The sequence below is a fragment of the Blennius ocellaris genome (genome assembly GCF_963422515.1).
Source record: "Blennius ocellaris genome assembly, chromosome: 4".
NCBI classification, from domain to species: domain Eukaryota; kingdom Metazoa; phylum Chordata; class Actinopteri; order Blenniiformes; family Blenniidae; genus Blennius; species Blennius ocellaris.
The window spans coordinates 6262193-6281402 of NC_137653.1; the positions used below are offsets into that span (position 1 = coordinate 6262193).

Below are 19210 nucleotides of genomic sequence, written 5' to 3' on the forward strand. Positions count from 1 at the left end.
AACTGTCACAAAATTTCACTCTGCGGCATCAAAGTGGAAATATCCTGTGGGTATCTGCAGTGTGAGCGTCCGCGCTACACACTATGCCTTCCAAGGCCTGACTCTGTGTTTCTGAGGAGGGGTCTTCGGAGGCGGGGCCTGTTGCCCTGGGGTGCCCCTTCACTACGCTGCCACAGACAAAACACGGTGGGCTGATCACAAAACATTGTTTTTTCTAATAAACCCACTAGTCCCGCGTGATTCAATATGACATTCATTTAAAAGTCATCGTTAATAAAGACGGCATTTTCATGTCCTAATTCCCCGACTCATCACTGTAGGTACCAGCGACAGCCCCTGGCTCTGGCTTGCTGGCTCCCTCCTCTCTCCTGTCTCTGCCACGTTTGACCTACTTCTGTCTTCACAACATTGTAAACAGATCTACTAATTGCCTTCATTTATTCATTTGGAAGTCAAGTTCTGTTGCGACTGGCGCCCTCCCAGTCCATTCATGTGTAATGTGAACAACGTCGGCCCTACCCCCACTGGCCCGCCTATGTACTGTTGAAAGCCCTGAAGACAAAAGTATCTCATGTGGGTTCACGTACTGTAAGTGCAAACATTGTTCAGAAGTGCATTGGTCTTTTTTTTTTTTTTTTTGTATTAATTTTTTACCATAAACATTTTCAAAATGATCTTCAAGAAAACTGTTGAAACTTCAGCAGCCGCCTCTCCTCAAACCCACAGCTACAAAGAAAAAGAAAAAAAAAAACCTGGCGCGCTTCTGCACAGCCGGCTTGTAATCATGAGGACAGAAGCTGTTATGACTATTGTAGTTCAGACACTTTTTCCGCCCCCGTGGTCTTGTACTGTTATTGCCTTTGTGTAGCCTTATAAAAGTAGGCCACAAAAAACAACAGCGACAACATTTTTTTCATCACCTCTGAGGCGAGTGACAATGACTCCTATTGTTGACTAAGTGTGAGAACAAAGATGTACTTTCTGACCTTTACAAAGATCATGGCACAGTCTGTCGACAGAGCTCCCAATCTCTCACAAATCTATAATCCAAAATGTAAACAAGATAAGATGGAACAGCATGCTTTCAGAGCCAAATCTGGCGATCCGGGAAGTGACATAAATTATGTTATACCATCATTACTTCTGTTACTTCAGTATACATTGCCAGCATGCAGACAATGTTTATACTTTGCAACAATATTGTCTCCATTACTGTTTTATAGTATTTTAGTCAATTAGGACACTCTGATGACAAAGCAGCAATCTTGACTACAATTTATTACAAACTACCAAATCATATTAGAGAAGCAAAATTCAGATTTGAGTAATTACTTTGAGACAGATGGATCGATCAAGACACACACATAAACACACACAAAAGAAAAATCCTAACCACCCCGCCTGCCTCATGAATCATGCCTAACAGGGTGTTACAGACGCTATATGACAGCATTTCACCCCAATAAAACCTGAACTGAAACGATGGACTTGGTTTCACTGATCTTGATCCAGGTCAAAGGGTCGTGTTTGTAGAGCGCAAGAGGCTGGCTTCTCCCTCTTCTACGTTGTGATTGGTGCCCGCTGAGAGCTTGTGTCCCCTTGAGGCTTCAGCAAACCATGTTCCTGTGTGTGAGTGTGAATGAGTCACGTCTGGGCTGGAGCGTGTCTGAGTGGCGAGGCGGAGAATTCAGCAGGGAGGACTGCGCAGGGCGAAGAGCTGTCTCTATAATCCAGGGTAAACACTGAGCAGCATGACTGCACGCCTTAGACGTGACCAAAGTCGGCAGAACAGAAATGGATGAAACGATGAGGCTGCTGCTTGCCTGCATGCCTGCCCGGCTTCGCTTGCGGCCGGTACTTCCTAATTTCTCTTCTTGTTTTCCTCTCTTGTTTTCCAACCCCTCTGAGGATTTGACTGGAGACTTTCAACAATAAATTAACCTCGGGGTGGCACTTCTGGTGTCTGTTGTTTAAGGCCACGCCAGACTCCAGTCAGGTTTTTGCAAAAAATCATTGGATTTGCTTTTTGAAATTGGACTTCAAAAAGGCTGTCTTCTCCATTATCGAGGAAATGGCAACATGAGAGTTTCTAATAAGATTACAACACAAATTACGTGAAATGTGCTTGTTTGTAACCTTTTTGTGGAATTTTAACAAGAAAAATGGACAACACAAAAAAAAAGCCACCCTGAGTTGACAAAGTAAGCATAAACCCATTTTTCCTTCTTTTATAGCAGTGAGAGAATATACATAAAAGATCGGGGCAGATTTCTGTGACCTCCTTCACCCACTTTCAAACAGCTCTTTAGTGCTTTGCATGATGTTCCATTATCTACATAAAAAGCCTATATAAAAAAATCAGAAGAGGTCTGCACTCCAGGGAGCAAAGGTTTTCCACAGAATGATGATTTGAGTTTGTTTTTTGTACTAAAAAACGAGCACATATATCTTGCAAAGAGTTTTTAACTTTAGTTTACTCAATATCAAAACATCAGAATGTCACCGCTTCCCCTGCAAGATCTTGAAATGCCTGAATTCTACTTTCATCAGGTTTCACATCAAAGTACAAATGAACACGGGAACACAACCAGGGACTAGTCAGCTTGCAAAGCAGACGACTTGGGAATTTGCAGGACAACATCTTGCCTAAAATAATGAAGATGTAAATATTGGAGCCAGCATGCTCTGCCAAATCTCAGCTTCCTGAGAGCTAATAAAAGCAAACAGTTTTTGTGTCCAGTAAGAAAAGAAAAGACGAAAAAAAAAACCCCAGCTTTTAAAGAAAGTACAAGATGCTTTTGTGATAGAATATAAAAAGTTGAGACACTACAAGTAGGGAGTAGCTTACTTGATTTGAATCTGTTATAATGTAAACTTCCCAGGAACCAAAAAATGTGAAATCAAAGCTCAGATTTAAAAGCAGCATTGCGCTGTGCGACAGATATTACTCTTCGGTGGCCAATTACTGGTAGAGTTGCTCATACTGAGCCTGCCAAATTGAGCAGAGTAGGTCGAGACACTCGAGTGACTTCTCCCCCTGTGCGAGTGTGGCGGGGACAGATGGACAGGAGATGCTGGAGTGGAGCTGGAGTCAGCCCAGCCAGCTCAGTATCAGTCCATCCGCCCCATCCCTGGCCCCGGCTCAACTCAGCCGGACGTCCTGTTAGTCAGCCAATGGTGAGCACCCACCGAATCATGACCCCCACATTAGGATCTGACATGGCTGTCTTCATTTAACCTTTACTTATACCAGGAAGTCTGACTGAGAAAACACTCTGTTTACATTAACTCCGGCCAAAAAAGACAGTTGCCTTTGAGCTGAAGCCCTCCAGCATTTGGCAGGATATCTTCAGAGGAAATTTTGCACAGGAGGAGGATTTTTCTTTTAAAAAAGTGTCAGCAAAGCAGTGTGAAGGTGCTTTTAGGCTGGTGAAGGAGACAACACAGGGAAGATAGAAATAATCTTTGTGATACAGACAGGAGAAGCTCCTGGCGGCACACAGGCGGGATTTAGGGTGATGTGGGTATCTTAATTTATGGTGCGACCTCCTATACAGACAGTTTTATTACTCCATTAATGGACTTCAATGAAGTAATGGTATAAGTGAAGTCACTTTATCTACAATGCGAGCATCGCCTTCACTAAACATCTGTCTGTATTTTGAGCTCTAAACCTGTTTTCATTACAAATGTGCCAATTTAGTCGGATCTGCATGACAAACACCTTGCAGCAGACTAAAACATACTTTATATGGTAGTTATGACAAGGAAAAATAAAGGTAAAAACCCATCTAACATCCTTGTGTCTAACTCATCCATCCCTCAGTCCATCATGTGTTTGACGGACATTGTTTGTCCCCTGAAAATATCGCCATAAAATATGCTAATGAAATTAAACAGGCGAAGTGTGAGAGTGGATGTTGCCAGGCTCTGAATCTCTAATGACTCCCTGCCATCCCTGGAAAAAGCCTGATTAATTTAGGAATGTCGGCCACGGTGGAGAGTGATTAATTCCTCCTGGATTCAACCATTTAAACGAACAAGGCGGAGGGGGGGGAAAGGGAAAACAGGGAGCCCAAAATATGGATGCATAATTAATACATTTGGATCATTTAATTAGCCACCCAGATAGAGGGAGCGCCCGGCTACATTGTGTCACTGCTTTGTTCAAGTAATAGGCTGCAGTTAGTTCATTCTTACAGAGGGGCGACTATAATGAGTCCCCCTGTTGATAGGGAGAATATTGGACCATCTCTCAGGCTAGTAAATATGCGGAGACAGTTTGAACAAATGATTACATGTTTCTTTGATGCTGCATGTCTGACTAAGCAGTAATAGAATTAAAAAAACAAGCAAGCGCAGTTTGAGGCTTTCAGATAAAATGTTTTAATGATACCCTCAAAGTGTTTTTTTTGTTTTTCAAACTCGAAAGCATCAATGATCTGTTTGAGTCTAAAAGCAAACGTTTCTCTTTCCTTTTACAGAATGATGTGAAGATCACTTGAGGCGGACAAGACCACACATTGGCATATTCTTTTTTTTTTTTTTGCACAATCGTGCTCCCTGGTTACACGCAATCAGATTTTTTGGAGCCCTGTGGGAATGGGAACGTGCTCGGATAAAGGATGGACTTACTGCGGCCTCACTAAAGGTCACAGTCCTCTAAAGGTCATGTCATCGCCCCTGGCACTGTGGCTATTGACTCTAATCTCTGTGAATCAAAAGACAACTCTCGGCCAAAGTCTGAACACCTTCCAATCAGAGAGAAGGGAGTGGTCATTGAACCACCTGACGGTGCATCAATCTACTGGGGCCCTTTACATCGGAGCGGTCAATCGAATCTACAAGTTGTCATCTAACCTCACCCTCCTGGTGTCCCATGATACAGGGCCAGAGTATGACAACAAAGCGTGCTATCCGCCACTGATTGTCCAGCCCTGTTCTGAGCCTCTGGCCTCCACTGACAATGTCAACAAACTTTTGCTCATCGACTACTCTCAAAATCGGCTGCTGGCCTGCGGCAGCCTCTACCAAGGTGTCTGTAAGTTGATGAGGCTGGATGATTTGTTTATCCTTGTGGAGCCCACGCACAAGAAAGAGCACTACTTGTCCAGTGACAACCAGACGGGCACAATGTTTGGGGTTGTCGTGCCCTCGCAAGGTCAAGATGCCACTCTATACATCGGCACTGCTGTTGGCGGCAAACAGGACTACTTTCCAACCATCTCCAGCCGAAAGCTGCCTCGTGACCCGGAGTCCTCCTCCATGCTGGACTATGAGCTTCACACTGACTTTGTTTCATCTCTTATTAAAATCCCCTCAGACACGCTGGCTCTTGTACCGCACTTTGACATTTACTACATCTACGGATTTGCCAGCGGCAGCTTCGTCTACTTCATGACTGTGCAGCCAGAAACTCCAGAGAATGGGATGCCGGCAGGTGGCTCCCCCGGTGACCTGTTCTACACATCTCGCATCATCCGCCTCTGCAAAGGTGACAAGAAGTTCCACTCGTATGTGTCGCTACCTGTGGGGTGCGTACACAGAGGCGAGGAATACCGTCTGCTGCAGGCCGCATACCTGTCCAAGGCCGGCAGGGTTCTGGCGAAGTCACTGAACATCAGCGCTCAGGAGGACGTGCTCTTTGCCTTGTTCTCCAAAGGGCAGAAGCAGTACCACGACCCTCCAGATCACTCTGCCCTCTGCGTCTTCACCATCCAAGACATCAACACACGCATTAAAGAGCGACTGCAGTCCTGCTATCAGGGAGAAGGAAACCTGGAGCTGCACTGGCTGCTGGGAAAGGACGTTCAATGCACCAAAGCGGTAGGTCATCTGACAGAACCACACTGCTGTATACTTGGTTTGCACTTCATAACACAAACATATGTGGACTCAATATGGAACTAGGATAGTCGTGAGCACAGATATGATCACTCTATCCTTAAAATTGAATGAAGTAGTGCTAATTTGACAAACGATTCTACTTAAACTCGGATTTTTTGATTAACTGAAACTATTTTGAGGACTAAGCATGTACTACTTAAAAATTAAATTACAAAGTTTGAGGCAATCAGTTGCCTTACTTTTCAGAGTGTGGCAACTTATAGGCGTCTACAGTGTAGATGTGCTGAAGGTTGGCCTTTTGATTATAAACTACTGAAGCCAAACAGCTGATAGGCAGACAGCCCATGCTGTTGCTGAAGACACCATTCAGGTTTTAGGATCCCGTGAGAGCAGAAGAGCTGGAGGAGATTAATTCCACAATGCTAATCAGAGGAGTTTTGTAGGGAGCTTTGATTTCATTCAGGCGTTGGGGCACCGGCTCCCGCCTTCTTCTCCTCCTCTTTCTCTCCCTCGCTCTCCTCATTGCCTTCCTTTTGCTCGTGTTGCTGTCAGCGGTATTTGAACCCTCCGAGACCTGTTCTTGATCTTGAGAAAAGGGCTTTCTTGTAAATGTCCAAGTCGGTGCCTTTGTGAGTGCTATAATTCTGCATAATGAGCGGCTTTCACGGAAACAAGTTGAAAGCGACCATAAAAACAATATTCATCGCATAAATCGCTCTGGTGCCTCCCAACATGCATTTTGATACGACTATGCCATCAAACAAATAATATGCAATGTTATTCATAAAAACAACTGAAGGAGAAAAGAGACACAGTATAATTAAGTAATTAACTCTCACTGCACAGTTTAACAAAAGGTTTTTTTTTTTTTTTTTAACAAACATGGAATATGATCCGGTGTCATCATTAACATGTCAGAAGATTGTGTGCTCTTTTTTGGTTTGATGAATAATTACTCACCGGAGGAACAGGAGCCAAATGAGAGACACACTTGTATGTTTTTTTTTATTTTTGTTATTTATTTATTGTTATGCCTTGTACGATATTCTAAGTGATCTACATGTACTGGGATTTTAGAGAGCCAGTATGGCCTCTTTGATAAATTGTTAAATTCTGCTGCTTTAGTGAAATGTAACAAGTTTCAGGATCACTAATTTTCTGCAAACTAACAAGGAAGACAATAATAAAACACTCGGTGAGAACTTTGTGAGACATCTCATAGGAAGGTGATATATTACCATATAATAATACATATAATTTTAAGACATCTGATAATAACCAAGTCTTTTACATGCAGAGCTGAAATAAAATGTATATTAGTCTATTTTTCAGGTCCTTGTTTAAAACTAGAGCTTTGACCTGTTGATACCACCAGACAAAAGTTATAGGTCCCCCAAAAATGTATGTTATAAATATAAACTCCAATGCATCCAAAAGTCATTGATAAATGTTAATTCTCTCAAATTGACAAAAGCCAAATCATGCACCAGTTTTTAAGATGCATCATTTAGGAAATATAACATTTGCATAGGACTTATTAGCCGTCCAATAGTACTTGAGACATTTCAGTGATGGAACTTGAGTTCACTGAGTTTATGCAAGGAGACGTTAGCATATTAATAAAAGTGTGGAAGTGCTGTTAGATAAAGAGTCATCTGATAAATAAAGTCATTAGGAGGTGTCTTCTTACATACCTGCATCAACAAGTGCTGTGAGGACCCAGCACTGAGAAAAACACAACGTACTTTCATAGGAGTTAAAGCTGGAGTGTCTGCAAACATCATTATTTATGGAACTGAATAACAGGAGACCATGACCATGTCATGGCAATCCTTACAACAGTTAATGACATATTTCAGTCTGAATAGAAATGGTGAGACAACCGAGGGAAAAACTGGTGTTCAGTCCGAACAGAATCTCACAGCCATTGTTTATGATTATTATGGTCAAAATCTTGAGTTTTCTCATGCATGTTTCCAGATGGTGTCCATTAAATGAGAAGTATTTATTGAAATTGTGAGGAGAAAATAGTTTTAAAATCCTAACGCATACCATCTCTTGTTTAATCATGAAAAGTGCAACAAAGGTTTCTATTTGTTTCTCTGGCTTCCTTTAGTTACCTTTAAATATGGACTCTGTTAATGCTGCAACAACAAGTTGATTATTAAACCAGACAATGTAACTGTAGAAAAAAATTTACCTAACCTACGATTTGTGACATTACTTGTTATTTTAACCATCTAAAACTGTTTCTTGTACTCAATGTGATGAATATAACAAATATTTAATGTGTAGTCGTGTTAATTTGCTTAATGTGGAGTCATGTTGAATATGCACTCATTATTGTGATTGCAAATGTTCAAAATATTACTCATATCTCAGTCCAGCTGAAAACAATTATATGTATAATACATAAATGATGATTATAACTAATGCTATGGGAAAAAAAAGTAACCAGCTACGTGGTGACACATTAGCTGAGCTGTCAGTACAATATGGGTCGGTTTATTGATGGATGCCCTCATTGAGCTCAACTGGAGCTAAATCAGTATGAGGATGATGCTCTATTTGCATGTTAGGGGTTCTTTAAACAATTGGATTGATCAACTTTTAAGAAAATTCCACAAGAATAACTACAAACGGAGTCAACAGAGAGGTTAAATGAGGATACGCTACAGTAATGTTGACACAGAAACCGATTCCATGTTGCTGCAAGGAGGACCGAGTTAGTTCAGGATTAGCTTCCTGATATAAACAGGAGTTTAGTGAATTAGTAAGACAGCTTTTGGAAATGCCATGGGTAATGTTGAAGCCAACCCTATGGGAGATCAGGGTATAGGAGCTATGTAGTTCCTCGACTGCTTTCATGTATGGCAAAACATTTTAAGAATTATTTGTGGCACTGTAGGCAACCTTTAAGCTTTTTACGCAGCTCGTTAAGGCTGTAAGAACAGACATAATTAATGGACTGTAATTTGATACTAATGTGTGCAAAAAAAACTGAGAAAGAAGATCCATGAATTAAAAAAAATATGTATTTGTAATTTACAAGACTGGAAATTCTGTGTAACAAAAAAAAAAGAAAGAAAGAATTGAGTGAGATGAGATATGAAGCTTGTTTACAGTGAGATCACTCCACTAATCACATTCAGTGAAGCTCAAGCACATTGCTTGATGGAAAAAAAAGCACACAATGGCATAATGTGTGCACAAGAAATGGGGAATGTGAATGAAAGAATTAGCTTTCCCAAAAAGGTAGATTTGGATCCTAAGTGACAGGCAATTAACAAAGGTTTGAGGTGCATGTTCGCAGATAGAAAAGGACTGCTAAGCATGTAGCTCTCTTTGATGCTTAATCAAAACCTGACATCTCTTGTGCTGTGTGTTTGTGTGATGCCAGATCAAGCAATCTAAAAAAAAAAATAAAAAAAAAAATCACAGAAACAGGCGCAAAACACACAGCTTTTCTCATGTTTGCCATCAGCAATTAGTCTGCTCTGTAAAATGTTCTCCTCTCGGCGGCTTGTGGAGGAACACACAACCGAAACCCTTTTGAAGCAACTATTTACCCTGAAAATTGTGCACTTAATGCATGTTAGACTTACCAGAAGTCAGTCTGAGTTCCCCTCTTATACTCGCATGTGTCAAGAGTAATCTCAGTCAATTTCTGGCTTTCCTCACCCCTTCTCATTACCTCTGCCTCCCCCTGCTTACATCTGTCATACTCACTCCCTCTTCCTTTCACTTTTTTCTGTTTTGGTTCCTCCTTTTTTATTTAATATACATTTTTTTTTTCCTCTCCTCTACTATCATTATTTTCTAATGCTCTCCCTGCCCCCTTCTCCCTGCAGCCTGTTCCCATCGATGATCACTTCTGCGGCCTGGATATAAACCAACCCCTGGGGGGCTCCCAGCTGGTGTCGGGTCGGACTGTGTTCACCGAGAGCAGGGACAGGCTGACCTCTGTCACCTCCTACGTCTACAATGGGCACAGTGTGGTCTTTCTGGGCACCAGGAGTGGACGTCTGAAAAAGGTAAGGGCAGTCAGTCATCAAGCATGAGAGGCTTTAATCTGTCTCTTATTAGTACGGGCATGCTGGGATAGTCTGGTGGTTTACAGTGAGCCGCCGAAGCTCAAGGGATGAAACCAGATATTTTCTAATGCTGCTGCACCTTTGTAATTCAACACGACATTACTGTCTTAGAGATGCTTATTGTTGATCCACTGGTATCTTTACTTTTTCTTTTAATAAGAAACAATTTATACCAATTAGAAAATTGCCCTGATGTTTTACTTGCTGATGGCTGTTTGTGCTGCTCAGTAAGAATTATCATAATCAGCGCAATTATTTTGATTACCAATATGAATATCACTTTCTTGCTGATCTACTAAAATAGTTTGCACCACTGAAGTTAAAAAAAAAGCAACTCTTTAAAATGGTGATAATTAAATATATTTCTAAGAATGGTGTGAAAAAAGTTGCCCTGTTTCCTCTTAAACAAGTTGATACAAAATGAAACAAGCCAAGAATTCCGTCTGCTTATCCTGTTTTGCAATGTGTGTCACCCCGTACCTTTAATAAAGATTGTAATGCAGCATTTTACTGGAGCAGAAAATCTAAGGGTTTCTGAGAGGCAGACCGTGAAAAGAACAGCCAAACATGCTCCAGCTACACTTTCCATTGTGCAACCCGATACCATCTTTTAGTTCGATCCTCCTGGTCTTGTAATACTCGCCTTTTAAACTGCACTCTTTTAGGTTGTAGCTTTTAAAAAAACGGAAAGCTCCAGGCTCGAGCCAAGATGACTTCACTGTGACAGCAGGTTTATTTCTCAAAGCTCCCTCCAGCATGACTGCGTAACCAAGTAATCTAAGCTCAAATATCTCATCTCAGTCCCAATTTAGACAACTGTTTTGACAGGCATAAGTCATGCTGCATGACAAATAAACTGATCATTGTGTGTAAAATGGGTGGATTGCACCTTAAATGCTTTGGCTGGGTTAAATGGTTCGTGCTCTCCAACACTCCGTGTTACATCAACAAGATTTATCTATCTCGATGAGATACAGACTGCGGAGATACGTCATGCAAAGCTGCTTTTTCTGTCTCACTGCCACAGACGTTGCAAAGACCCTTGATGCTTTACCAGCAATTAACTCACTGATCTTCTCAATTACCGATCTAATTAGCATAACTGGCCAGGTTAAGTATATCTGGGCGATTATGCGGCGACATTACGCAGCTGAACAAAGGTGGGGTAATTATGCAACGCCACATCTTCTCACTCAGCCTTTAGACTTTCACTCATCCTATTGATGTAAATGTCCATCCATGACTACTTCAGCAGAAACTGAAGTACCTACTCATTCCTTCAGGTACTTTGTATTAACTGAAAGTAACAGGACATTATGCAGTTGCAGAGGCTCTTGTTAAACAGTGCTCCAGTGAATTTGGGTTTGAAACAGCTTTTAGCATCACAAATTACTTATAAAGGGCCTCTTCACAGACTGAACATTAACGGTATACCTGATATTCATTTTACCGTGCTTTTAAATGTAATTAGCTGCAAAACTTTTCCGTGTATTGCAGGTCAGTCACTAAATCTTTAATCTCATGAAAGTAAACAAAATAATTCCAAAGCGGGATTTAGTTATTAAACAGATCTGACGGGTCTTTGTTTTTAAGCCTATCATAGGATTTTCTATTTGTTTAAAAGTCTCTTTTCAGATTTGTCACATAATTAGGGATAAACTTGACGACACCTTTTTTAGCAGAAGCATCAATGTCAAGGAAGACCATATCCAGGAATTAAATGAATTAACAACTCAAACTGTATTTTTTTTACACACTGCTGCAGATCTCTGTTGTAGTGCAAAAGCTAATAATAACAACAAATTATTGTGCATCGCTGTTCCACCAGCTGAGCATTCACTTTGTAGTCTATTTTAACTCGTTTGACTCACAGTGCTGTGCAGCATTACATTACTCACTAAATCTGTGTTTGAAAATAGCCCAGAGCAAATGCACTTACTACACTAATTTGAGTAACATTTGTTAATAATTACATTCTCAAACAGGGTTTGAAGTTTCAGCTAATTTTTCTAAGTCATGTGAACTAAAAAGCTGAATGTCCTTGAGATATGAAGTTGACTGTGCTCTGCTAATAAGAAGAGTTTCATGTTAAATAACATGTTGACTACAAAGAGCAACTTTAATTTGTGGTGTTCCAACAACTTTGGATACAAACCGAGGCTTTTCATAGCGTATGAGTTTATGAATAAAAATATTGTGTATTGTCAGATTTGTTCGCTTAATGACATCTTTGTGTAGCCAAAAAAAATTAAAAAATCAATAACTCACGAGTACAAAATGTGCCAAAAGTGTACAATCAACATGAACAAATATCTCTATGTGGAGGTTTCATGGTCTCCCTGTGCATGTGTGGGTTCACTGGAGGTAATCCAGTTTCCTCATAAAAATATGTATGTGAGGTTAATTAGTGATTTGAAATAGACGCGAGTGTGTGTGTGGGGTGTATGTGTTGTTTGTTTTCTCTCTGTTTTTTCTTTGAAAAAGAGGCAACCTGTGGCAGTTCCAACCTGCCTTCAGCCATTGTAAACAAGAATCAACTTCAGAAACACTGAACTAAATAAAGGCCTATGGAAGATGTATAGACAGTTCGGAAGCAGAGTGTACCATTTAAGAGGTGTTCAAGTACAGTTCACATTATCCTTGAGATTTCTTTTGAGAAAGGTCACAGCTCTGCAAACTTTAGTTGTATTTTAAAACCCTAAAATAAGCATCAGACGGTTTGTTGAATCTCTCAAAAGGTCCAGCATTAACAGCTCATGTACAAAATAGTAAGGGGGAAAAAAAAGCAAAAACAACTACTCAAAATAAAATGTCCAACAAGCTCTTTTGAGGCAAGATAAACATCTTCATTGAAGTTTTTTTTCTTACTGAACTCAGGACTAGACACTTTATGATGTCTTCATATGACAGCTTTTTTTCCTAATCAGGTGGTTTAGTAGTTAAATATTTCACTATCACAAGAATTCATTCGACATCATTTTAGGGATATTTGTTCATTCCGAGACACTAATGCGAGTTATTTGACTTTGGCAGTAACATTATGCCGATAAAACTGGCAAATAGTAGTATTTACTTAATCTCAAACACAGTGAAAGAAACCTGTAGGTCTGTCATGGTGATATCCTGTTGTCTAAAGGCTTGACGCTCCATCAGTAGGACTGACCAGGACGAGTATCTGGTAAAAGAGCAACTCCGCTCTGTTCTCTTTTGGCTATTTCCGCATAATCACATGAGGACCTCCAGGCAACCTCAGTACCAGCTGCACTGCCAAAAATAAAATAAAAATAACCCCCAAACATGAGCTAACTATGCCCCAGTTCACGCCTCTCACACATAGCTGTCGATTGCGTTCGCGCCGGCTTAATGAGTGCCAGCAGGAAAAAAGTATTTTATGCATGAACAAGATTTATGCCTCTACAGTGGCAGTAAACACAGCACATGGGCCAGCCAAAAAAAAAGCTCTGATACATGATTAACAAGATAGCTCAAACAAAACAATTTGTCTACTTATAATCGAGCTGTAATCGAGCTAATAGAGACCCTTGTGTTTCTACTTATGAGGACAATGGGGAGCATTTTCAAAAGTCAGTCATGCAGTTCCACTTAAATAAATACTAAAGTTGATAGACAAGCCATTAACATATAAAATTTGATGAAGTTCAAATCTGCATATGACTTTTTGAAGTAATCCATGTACTTCTATTAATTAGACAACTAAGAAAAATCAAGACAAAATGCCCTAACAGTGGGTTTTTTAAATCTGATTAACAGCCCAAATGGTGAAGTAAAATCAGTTAATCAGACATGAAAGAGAAAAGCCTCAAATCCTCACATTTGAGAATAAAAGACTTTAAACTGATTATCAAAACTGTGTCTCTGTCAATCAACTCTTACTTGTTTAATCTCTTTAACTCCAAGCGATAGAAGTGGACATGCTTCTCAGATTGTGCGTTTGGTAAACATTAAACTACTTTTAGAAACTGCTGAGGAAATCAAAAACACCAACCCGCCCCAGACTAAGCTTGGAACTCACTGAACTGCTCCTTTATTTTGAGACGTACAAGCAAACAAGATGTTCACTAATCATGCTTCGAAATGAAACACGGCCAACTGTATAAATGTAAAAACAGCTTAAACCCTTTCTAGTGATTTCTTTCTTTTATCACAATAAGATGCTTCACAGCCACACGCATAGTTTGACCCCTTTCATGTAGTTGATTCAGCTCAGTGTCCGTCATGTTTCACTTCTAGTGTGCACTGTAAATATTTATTATAATCAAGTTCTTATAAGGCTCAAGTTTTGAATTAAATGAATTGACTGGATGGGACCGCGGGCTCGGCGCACTGCAGTCGTACAGCATGCAGCTGATTGAGGAAATGTGTGAGAGGACTGTTGTGACATTAGCCTGCGGGTCTCAGTCTTATGAGGAGCAATCTGTGTGACACACACACACACACACACACACACACACACACACACACACACACACACACACACACACACACACACACACACACACACACACACACACACACACACACACACACACACACACACACACACACACACACACACACACACACACACGGCCAGACTCGGGGCACAGATAGTATCGCTGCAGCTCTTTCATTTGATGAGCCATCGGGGGGGAAAAAAGACAAGATAGCCTGACAGTGAAAGAAAAAGAGTGAGAGAGAAAGAAGAAAAACGACAGGCTATGCGAGACAAAGAAAGAAGAATGGCCAAGGGAAAGAGAGAAACAACAGATATTGAGGAAGAAGGACAGAGATTTTAAGTGACCGAAAGAAAGGCGGACAGATGCGGAATGAGGAGGGGGAGCGAAAGACTGACCGAATACGATGTTTTGGGTTTGTGTCGGAAAGTGAGCAGTGAGTTTGGGTGAGCGGAGAGAGGAATCCGTCATTACTACTGGTAAGTGCAGTGTCTAAAGGCCAGACTTTGTCATTACACTGACAGAACATGCAGCCCTGATTCCAGACTCCCAGGAGCCTCTGAGGAGCAGAGGGTCACCTCTCCAATCCTTTTCCATCACCCCTAAATGGACAGGCTCAGTGGAAATGGGGCATGACAATAAATGCCATCAGCAGATCACTCCAGCACCAGGGCCACTGCAAAGGTCAAGCCTGCCGCAAAAAAGGGTGGAACAAGGTGAAAGGTCAGAGGGATAACCAACAGTGTCACTATCTGGGCTCAGCACAGCATATGGATCCGCCCATCAATTCCTCTCGATTAGATGACTCCTGTTCCACATATAACAGGACATTTCTGTCATCATCTGCCACAGCTTTGTTGCCTTAGGTGCATGGATTTAGCTGAGTAATATGACCCTGAGGGTAACTCTGCGCTGAATACAAAAGGGGCTCCTACACTGTACGCGACATGCACTAATGAGGCGAATCTGGGTAAAAGTCATTATCGTACTGATCCTTATTAAAATGTATTCCAGTCTCAAGGCAGGAGGTGTAGATACATGCAACTTTCAACGGCATGGTTACCACTTAGCAAAGTGCTGAGAGGACCCAGCGAAGAGAGATTAGCATTTCAGTTGGTGCTGTCACATCAAGGTTTAAACAATTTATTGCAACCGTGATGCACAATTGGGTTTGGTGATGTGGCTCTGCTCATGTGATGCTCTGGGAAAGAAAAAAAACAATAATCTTACTGAGCTTCACAAACATTGCCCCTGAACTTAGAAACCCGCTGGCAGAAACTGAGAAACACACCATGTACTTTCTCTGGTCTACACACAGCTTTTTCATGTCTGTTTAAATGAACACTCAGAGCCCCTCACAACTCCCATAAAGGCAACGTCTCTTACACGAAAGTGAGTAAAATGTGCGAAACCACATACAAATCTCAAGCAGAAATCTCAAGATGGAGTGAGAGAACAAGCTGGTTTTTGTCATGTCTTGTCTTGTTGTTGTATTTAACAGTTACTTTCAGTCTTTTGACTAAAGCAAGTTGAAGGACTGAAAGAGAATCATGGTGCAATAACTGTGGCACAAGTACCTTCGGAGGCATTCACTGTATAAATTACTTTTTTTGACCTATTTTGTACTGAGTTGGAAGAAAAATTGAACTGTATACAGGCAATGCGAGTATAGCTCTCAGTTTGAAGAATGTTTTCTTAAATCTTTGACAATATCTTAAGAAACAAAGTGAGTGAGAACAAAGCTTCTAACTAAATTCAACAAAGCCTTGTATCAGCAAACTGAAATATATTTTCTACTCCTTAGAAGAAGGAACCAAATGAGCAACAAAGATGCAATGCTCAGCAATAAACTGCATTCATACTTAATGCTATGGCTTAATGACAGCCCAGTGGTTGATACCTGCAGTGTAGGTTTTGATCTATAATTTAGCATGGGATTTCACCTATAGACAGCAGAATCCTCACAGCACATGGAGGTAGCACATTTGACCAGGCCGTATCAATCATGTACATTTTATCCTCCACCTCGCCATATGCAGCAGCCTTGGAAAAGCAAATGTTGTCTAATCAATGAATAGGGCAGGGAGGATACAGCTCAATAAATGCAGCAAATTACTTCGCCTTTTCTTCAAGCTGCTTGGTGTTGTCTTTATTTTATACAGCCTCCATCAGTGTCATACGTTTATAGAACAGAGTAGGAAGCTTACACCATTTGCAGTATGTTTGTCATCTAGGCTATATGTGCAGGATCTATTGCACAAAACTGTATGGAATAAAAAAAAAAATTCAAATCAATTTGGCATCGACATATGGTTTTATTAAAGTCCATACATTTAGCAAAACTGGATGTTGATTGGCAAGCATATAACAAAACGATGAAAGGATCCTGTTTTGATATCATCGTATTTTTTCCTGTTAAGAAATGTCATTGTTGCCGAGATGTGCAATACAAATATAGCTGCCTTGCCTTTAGTATTGTAGCCTGGAAAGTAAGCAAGCAGCAAGCATGCTGTAGAGTGACATTATACCCTTGCTTACCCTGTGGCAGCTTCAAACACACAACAGGTGTTGAGTGGAATTGATTTTCTAAGGAAATGTTTCTGCAGAGCACAGTAATGCTCAGATGGACCGCCCCAGCATACAGAGTGGAATTGGACGCTCCACTGACTTAGTGGGCACATTAAAAAGATTGTGCAGCTCAGTATGACAATGTTCCTCATTTCTTGTAATTTCTTTGTGTATAACTACATTTGAGGGGCTCAGTCATGTCATAGCTGCTGCAGGGGGGTTGCAGTAACATTTTATGATTAACCCTTAATTGTGAGCCAGTAGACTGCCCAGGAAAACCAACCACCATAGAGCTAATCCCTGCGGCGGCTGCCTCAAGATTGTTCTTGTGAAAGCCTGTGATGCCTTTATTTAGTCAACTGAAGAAAATCCTGGGCCAATGGAAATTTCTGGATGATATGGTCATTTAAAGGTGGGTAAACCATTAAATGAAATTAAAATGGACAAGCACACTATCAGTGGAAGTATTTCTTTAAAAATGGTTGAAAATATTAAGCTAAAACCTTAATCAAACACTCGCGTGCAAATAGTGGACTCATTATGGCTCATTGAGAAAGGTGACCCGAGTGGGGAAATTTCTCAGTGCAAATGATGTGAACTTCTCAAAGTCACAGTTTTTGATGGGGAGAGATCATTAGAACAGGGTTCTGTGGAAGGGAGGACACAGGCAGAAAAGGTGTGCTTAAGGCTAAACTGTAAGGATTTTCATAACTGCATGAAGGAGGCAGGACCGGAGGTTAAAGTCTTCAAAGCGGATTGCCAGTCGATGTCTTTGCGTCGCTGAAATCGCAAATGGCATTAAGAGAAGCAATTTTGTGATAACACAGAAAAGGTGTCTATCTCACTGCTCTGTCCTGACCAGAATTCATTGGGCAGCACCACCTCCTTACTCTACTTTAACTTGCTTTGTCCTCTCTTCCTTCTCTGGCTCATCTTTCTTCTTCTTGGTCACACAAATGGAAACAAACTAGAGGGCTATGACTGTTGTGCGGTCAGGAAAATGAAGACCATACGGCCGCCATGAATTGTTCCACTGTCTCCCTCCCACTGCTTTTGTTGGTGGGCCATGGGAACTGGACAAACAATGGCATTGATGTGAAGGATGAAGGCCGTGTGGAGGAGGACAGGAAGCGTAGAACAGGAAACCGTGTCCTCAAGGAGAGAGAAAAGACGTGAACATGCATAGACAGAGAGGAGACTGTGGCTGAGTTGCAAAAATTGTGGTATGAAGACCTGGATGCTTGCCATGCAGCTGAAGGTTCTGAAAAACTGAGAATTTGGCTGCTGCAACTGGAAGACTTAACTATATCCACGGAGACACATTTGCACAAGCTTAAATGACATGATCGCTCTTCCGAACCAGTTGATAATCACCTGTAGGTGAGCATTTCCCAATATCCAACGTATCCACTGACTGTAATCAATATGTCCCTCTTTGTGGCTGCATTCAACATAATGGCTGAATGATTAGTCGTGTCCTGTACTACACATGTGCACCGCTGTGATGCTCGTTGCTTTCATTAGCCGCTGCAGCTCAGCTTTTGTAATGAGCCCGGGCTCTTTAGCATTCACACAGCCGGGATGGATATATGGGCTAATCAATGTGCACTCTCTTGGGCTGTCAACCGCAATTCGACCATATGCACAGCCACTCAACCTTAAAGGTGGACAGTTGTCTGGCCCTTATGTCACTACATGCCCCCTGTCACAACACAACAGTCAAGCCTGGGAGCATCCAATATAAATTCTCTGCCAAAATCCCTCTTGGTACAGTTTGTGTATATCTCTATTAGATCTGGTCTTGTATGTATATAGTCATTCTGTCTCCCTTTTTACAGGAATGACAATATTTATGTGTGTCTTTCTGCCATAAAGTAATTCTGATGACTTTTAAGTGAAAAATTAAGTGATTTTTAAATAAAATGTCCACAATGAGGAAAACCAATCAACGATTCTAAGAAAAAAGGCTGAATAACATTGTGTTGTAAACAAATACACATAGCTTGTCATGTCTCGTTCAAAATATGAAAGACAGACGGGTCTTGGGGGACAGATGAAACCTTGTCAGGGCGGCAGATTGAGAATGATTGGTCGAACAGATTGCGCCTTGCCTCCTGGGTCATCATCCATATGTTTAGGTTAAATTGGGCACAGACCGGCTGGAGCAATATTCCTCCGGTCTTTGTCAAGTTTGGATAGCCATGACCACATAAACACAGCAATCATCTTCAACCTCAACAAGGTTTT

General features: G+C 41.1%; 1 protein-coding gene across 1 annotated transcript in view; it reads left to right on the forward strand.

Moving 5' to 3' along the window:
- Positions 1-4602: 4602 nt before the first annotated feature.
- LOC308129761 (plexin-A2-like) overlaps positions 4603-19210 on the forward strand; it is a gene marked incomplete at both ends in the record, with an annotated part of 69350 nt that continues 54742 nt past the window's right edge. Inside the window, 2 exons of the mRNA XM_080495824.1 lie at positions 4603-5826; positions 9699-9881. Coding sequence (XP_080351950.1) covers positions 4603-5826; positions 9699-9881 — 1407 coding nt within the window. The remainder of the gene's footprint in view (positions 5827-9698; positions 9882-19210) is intronic.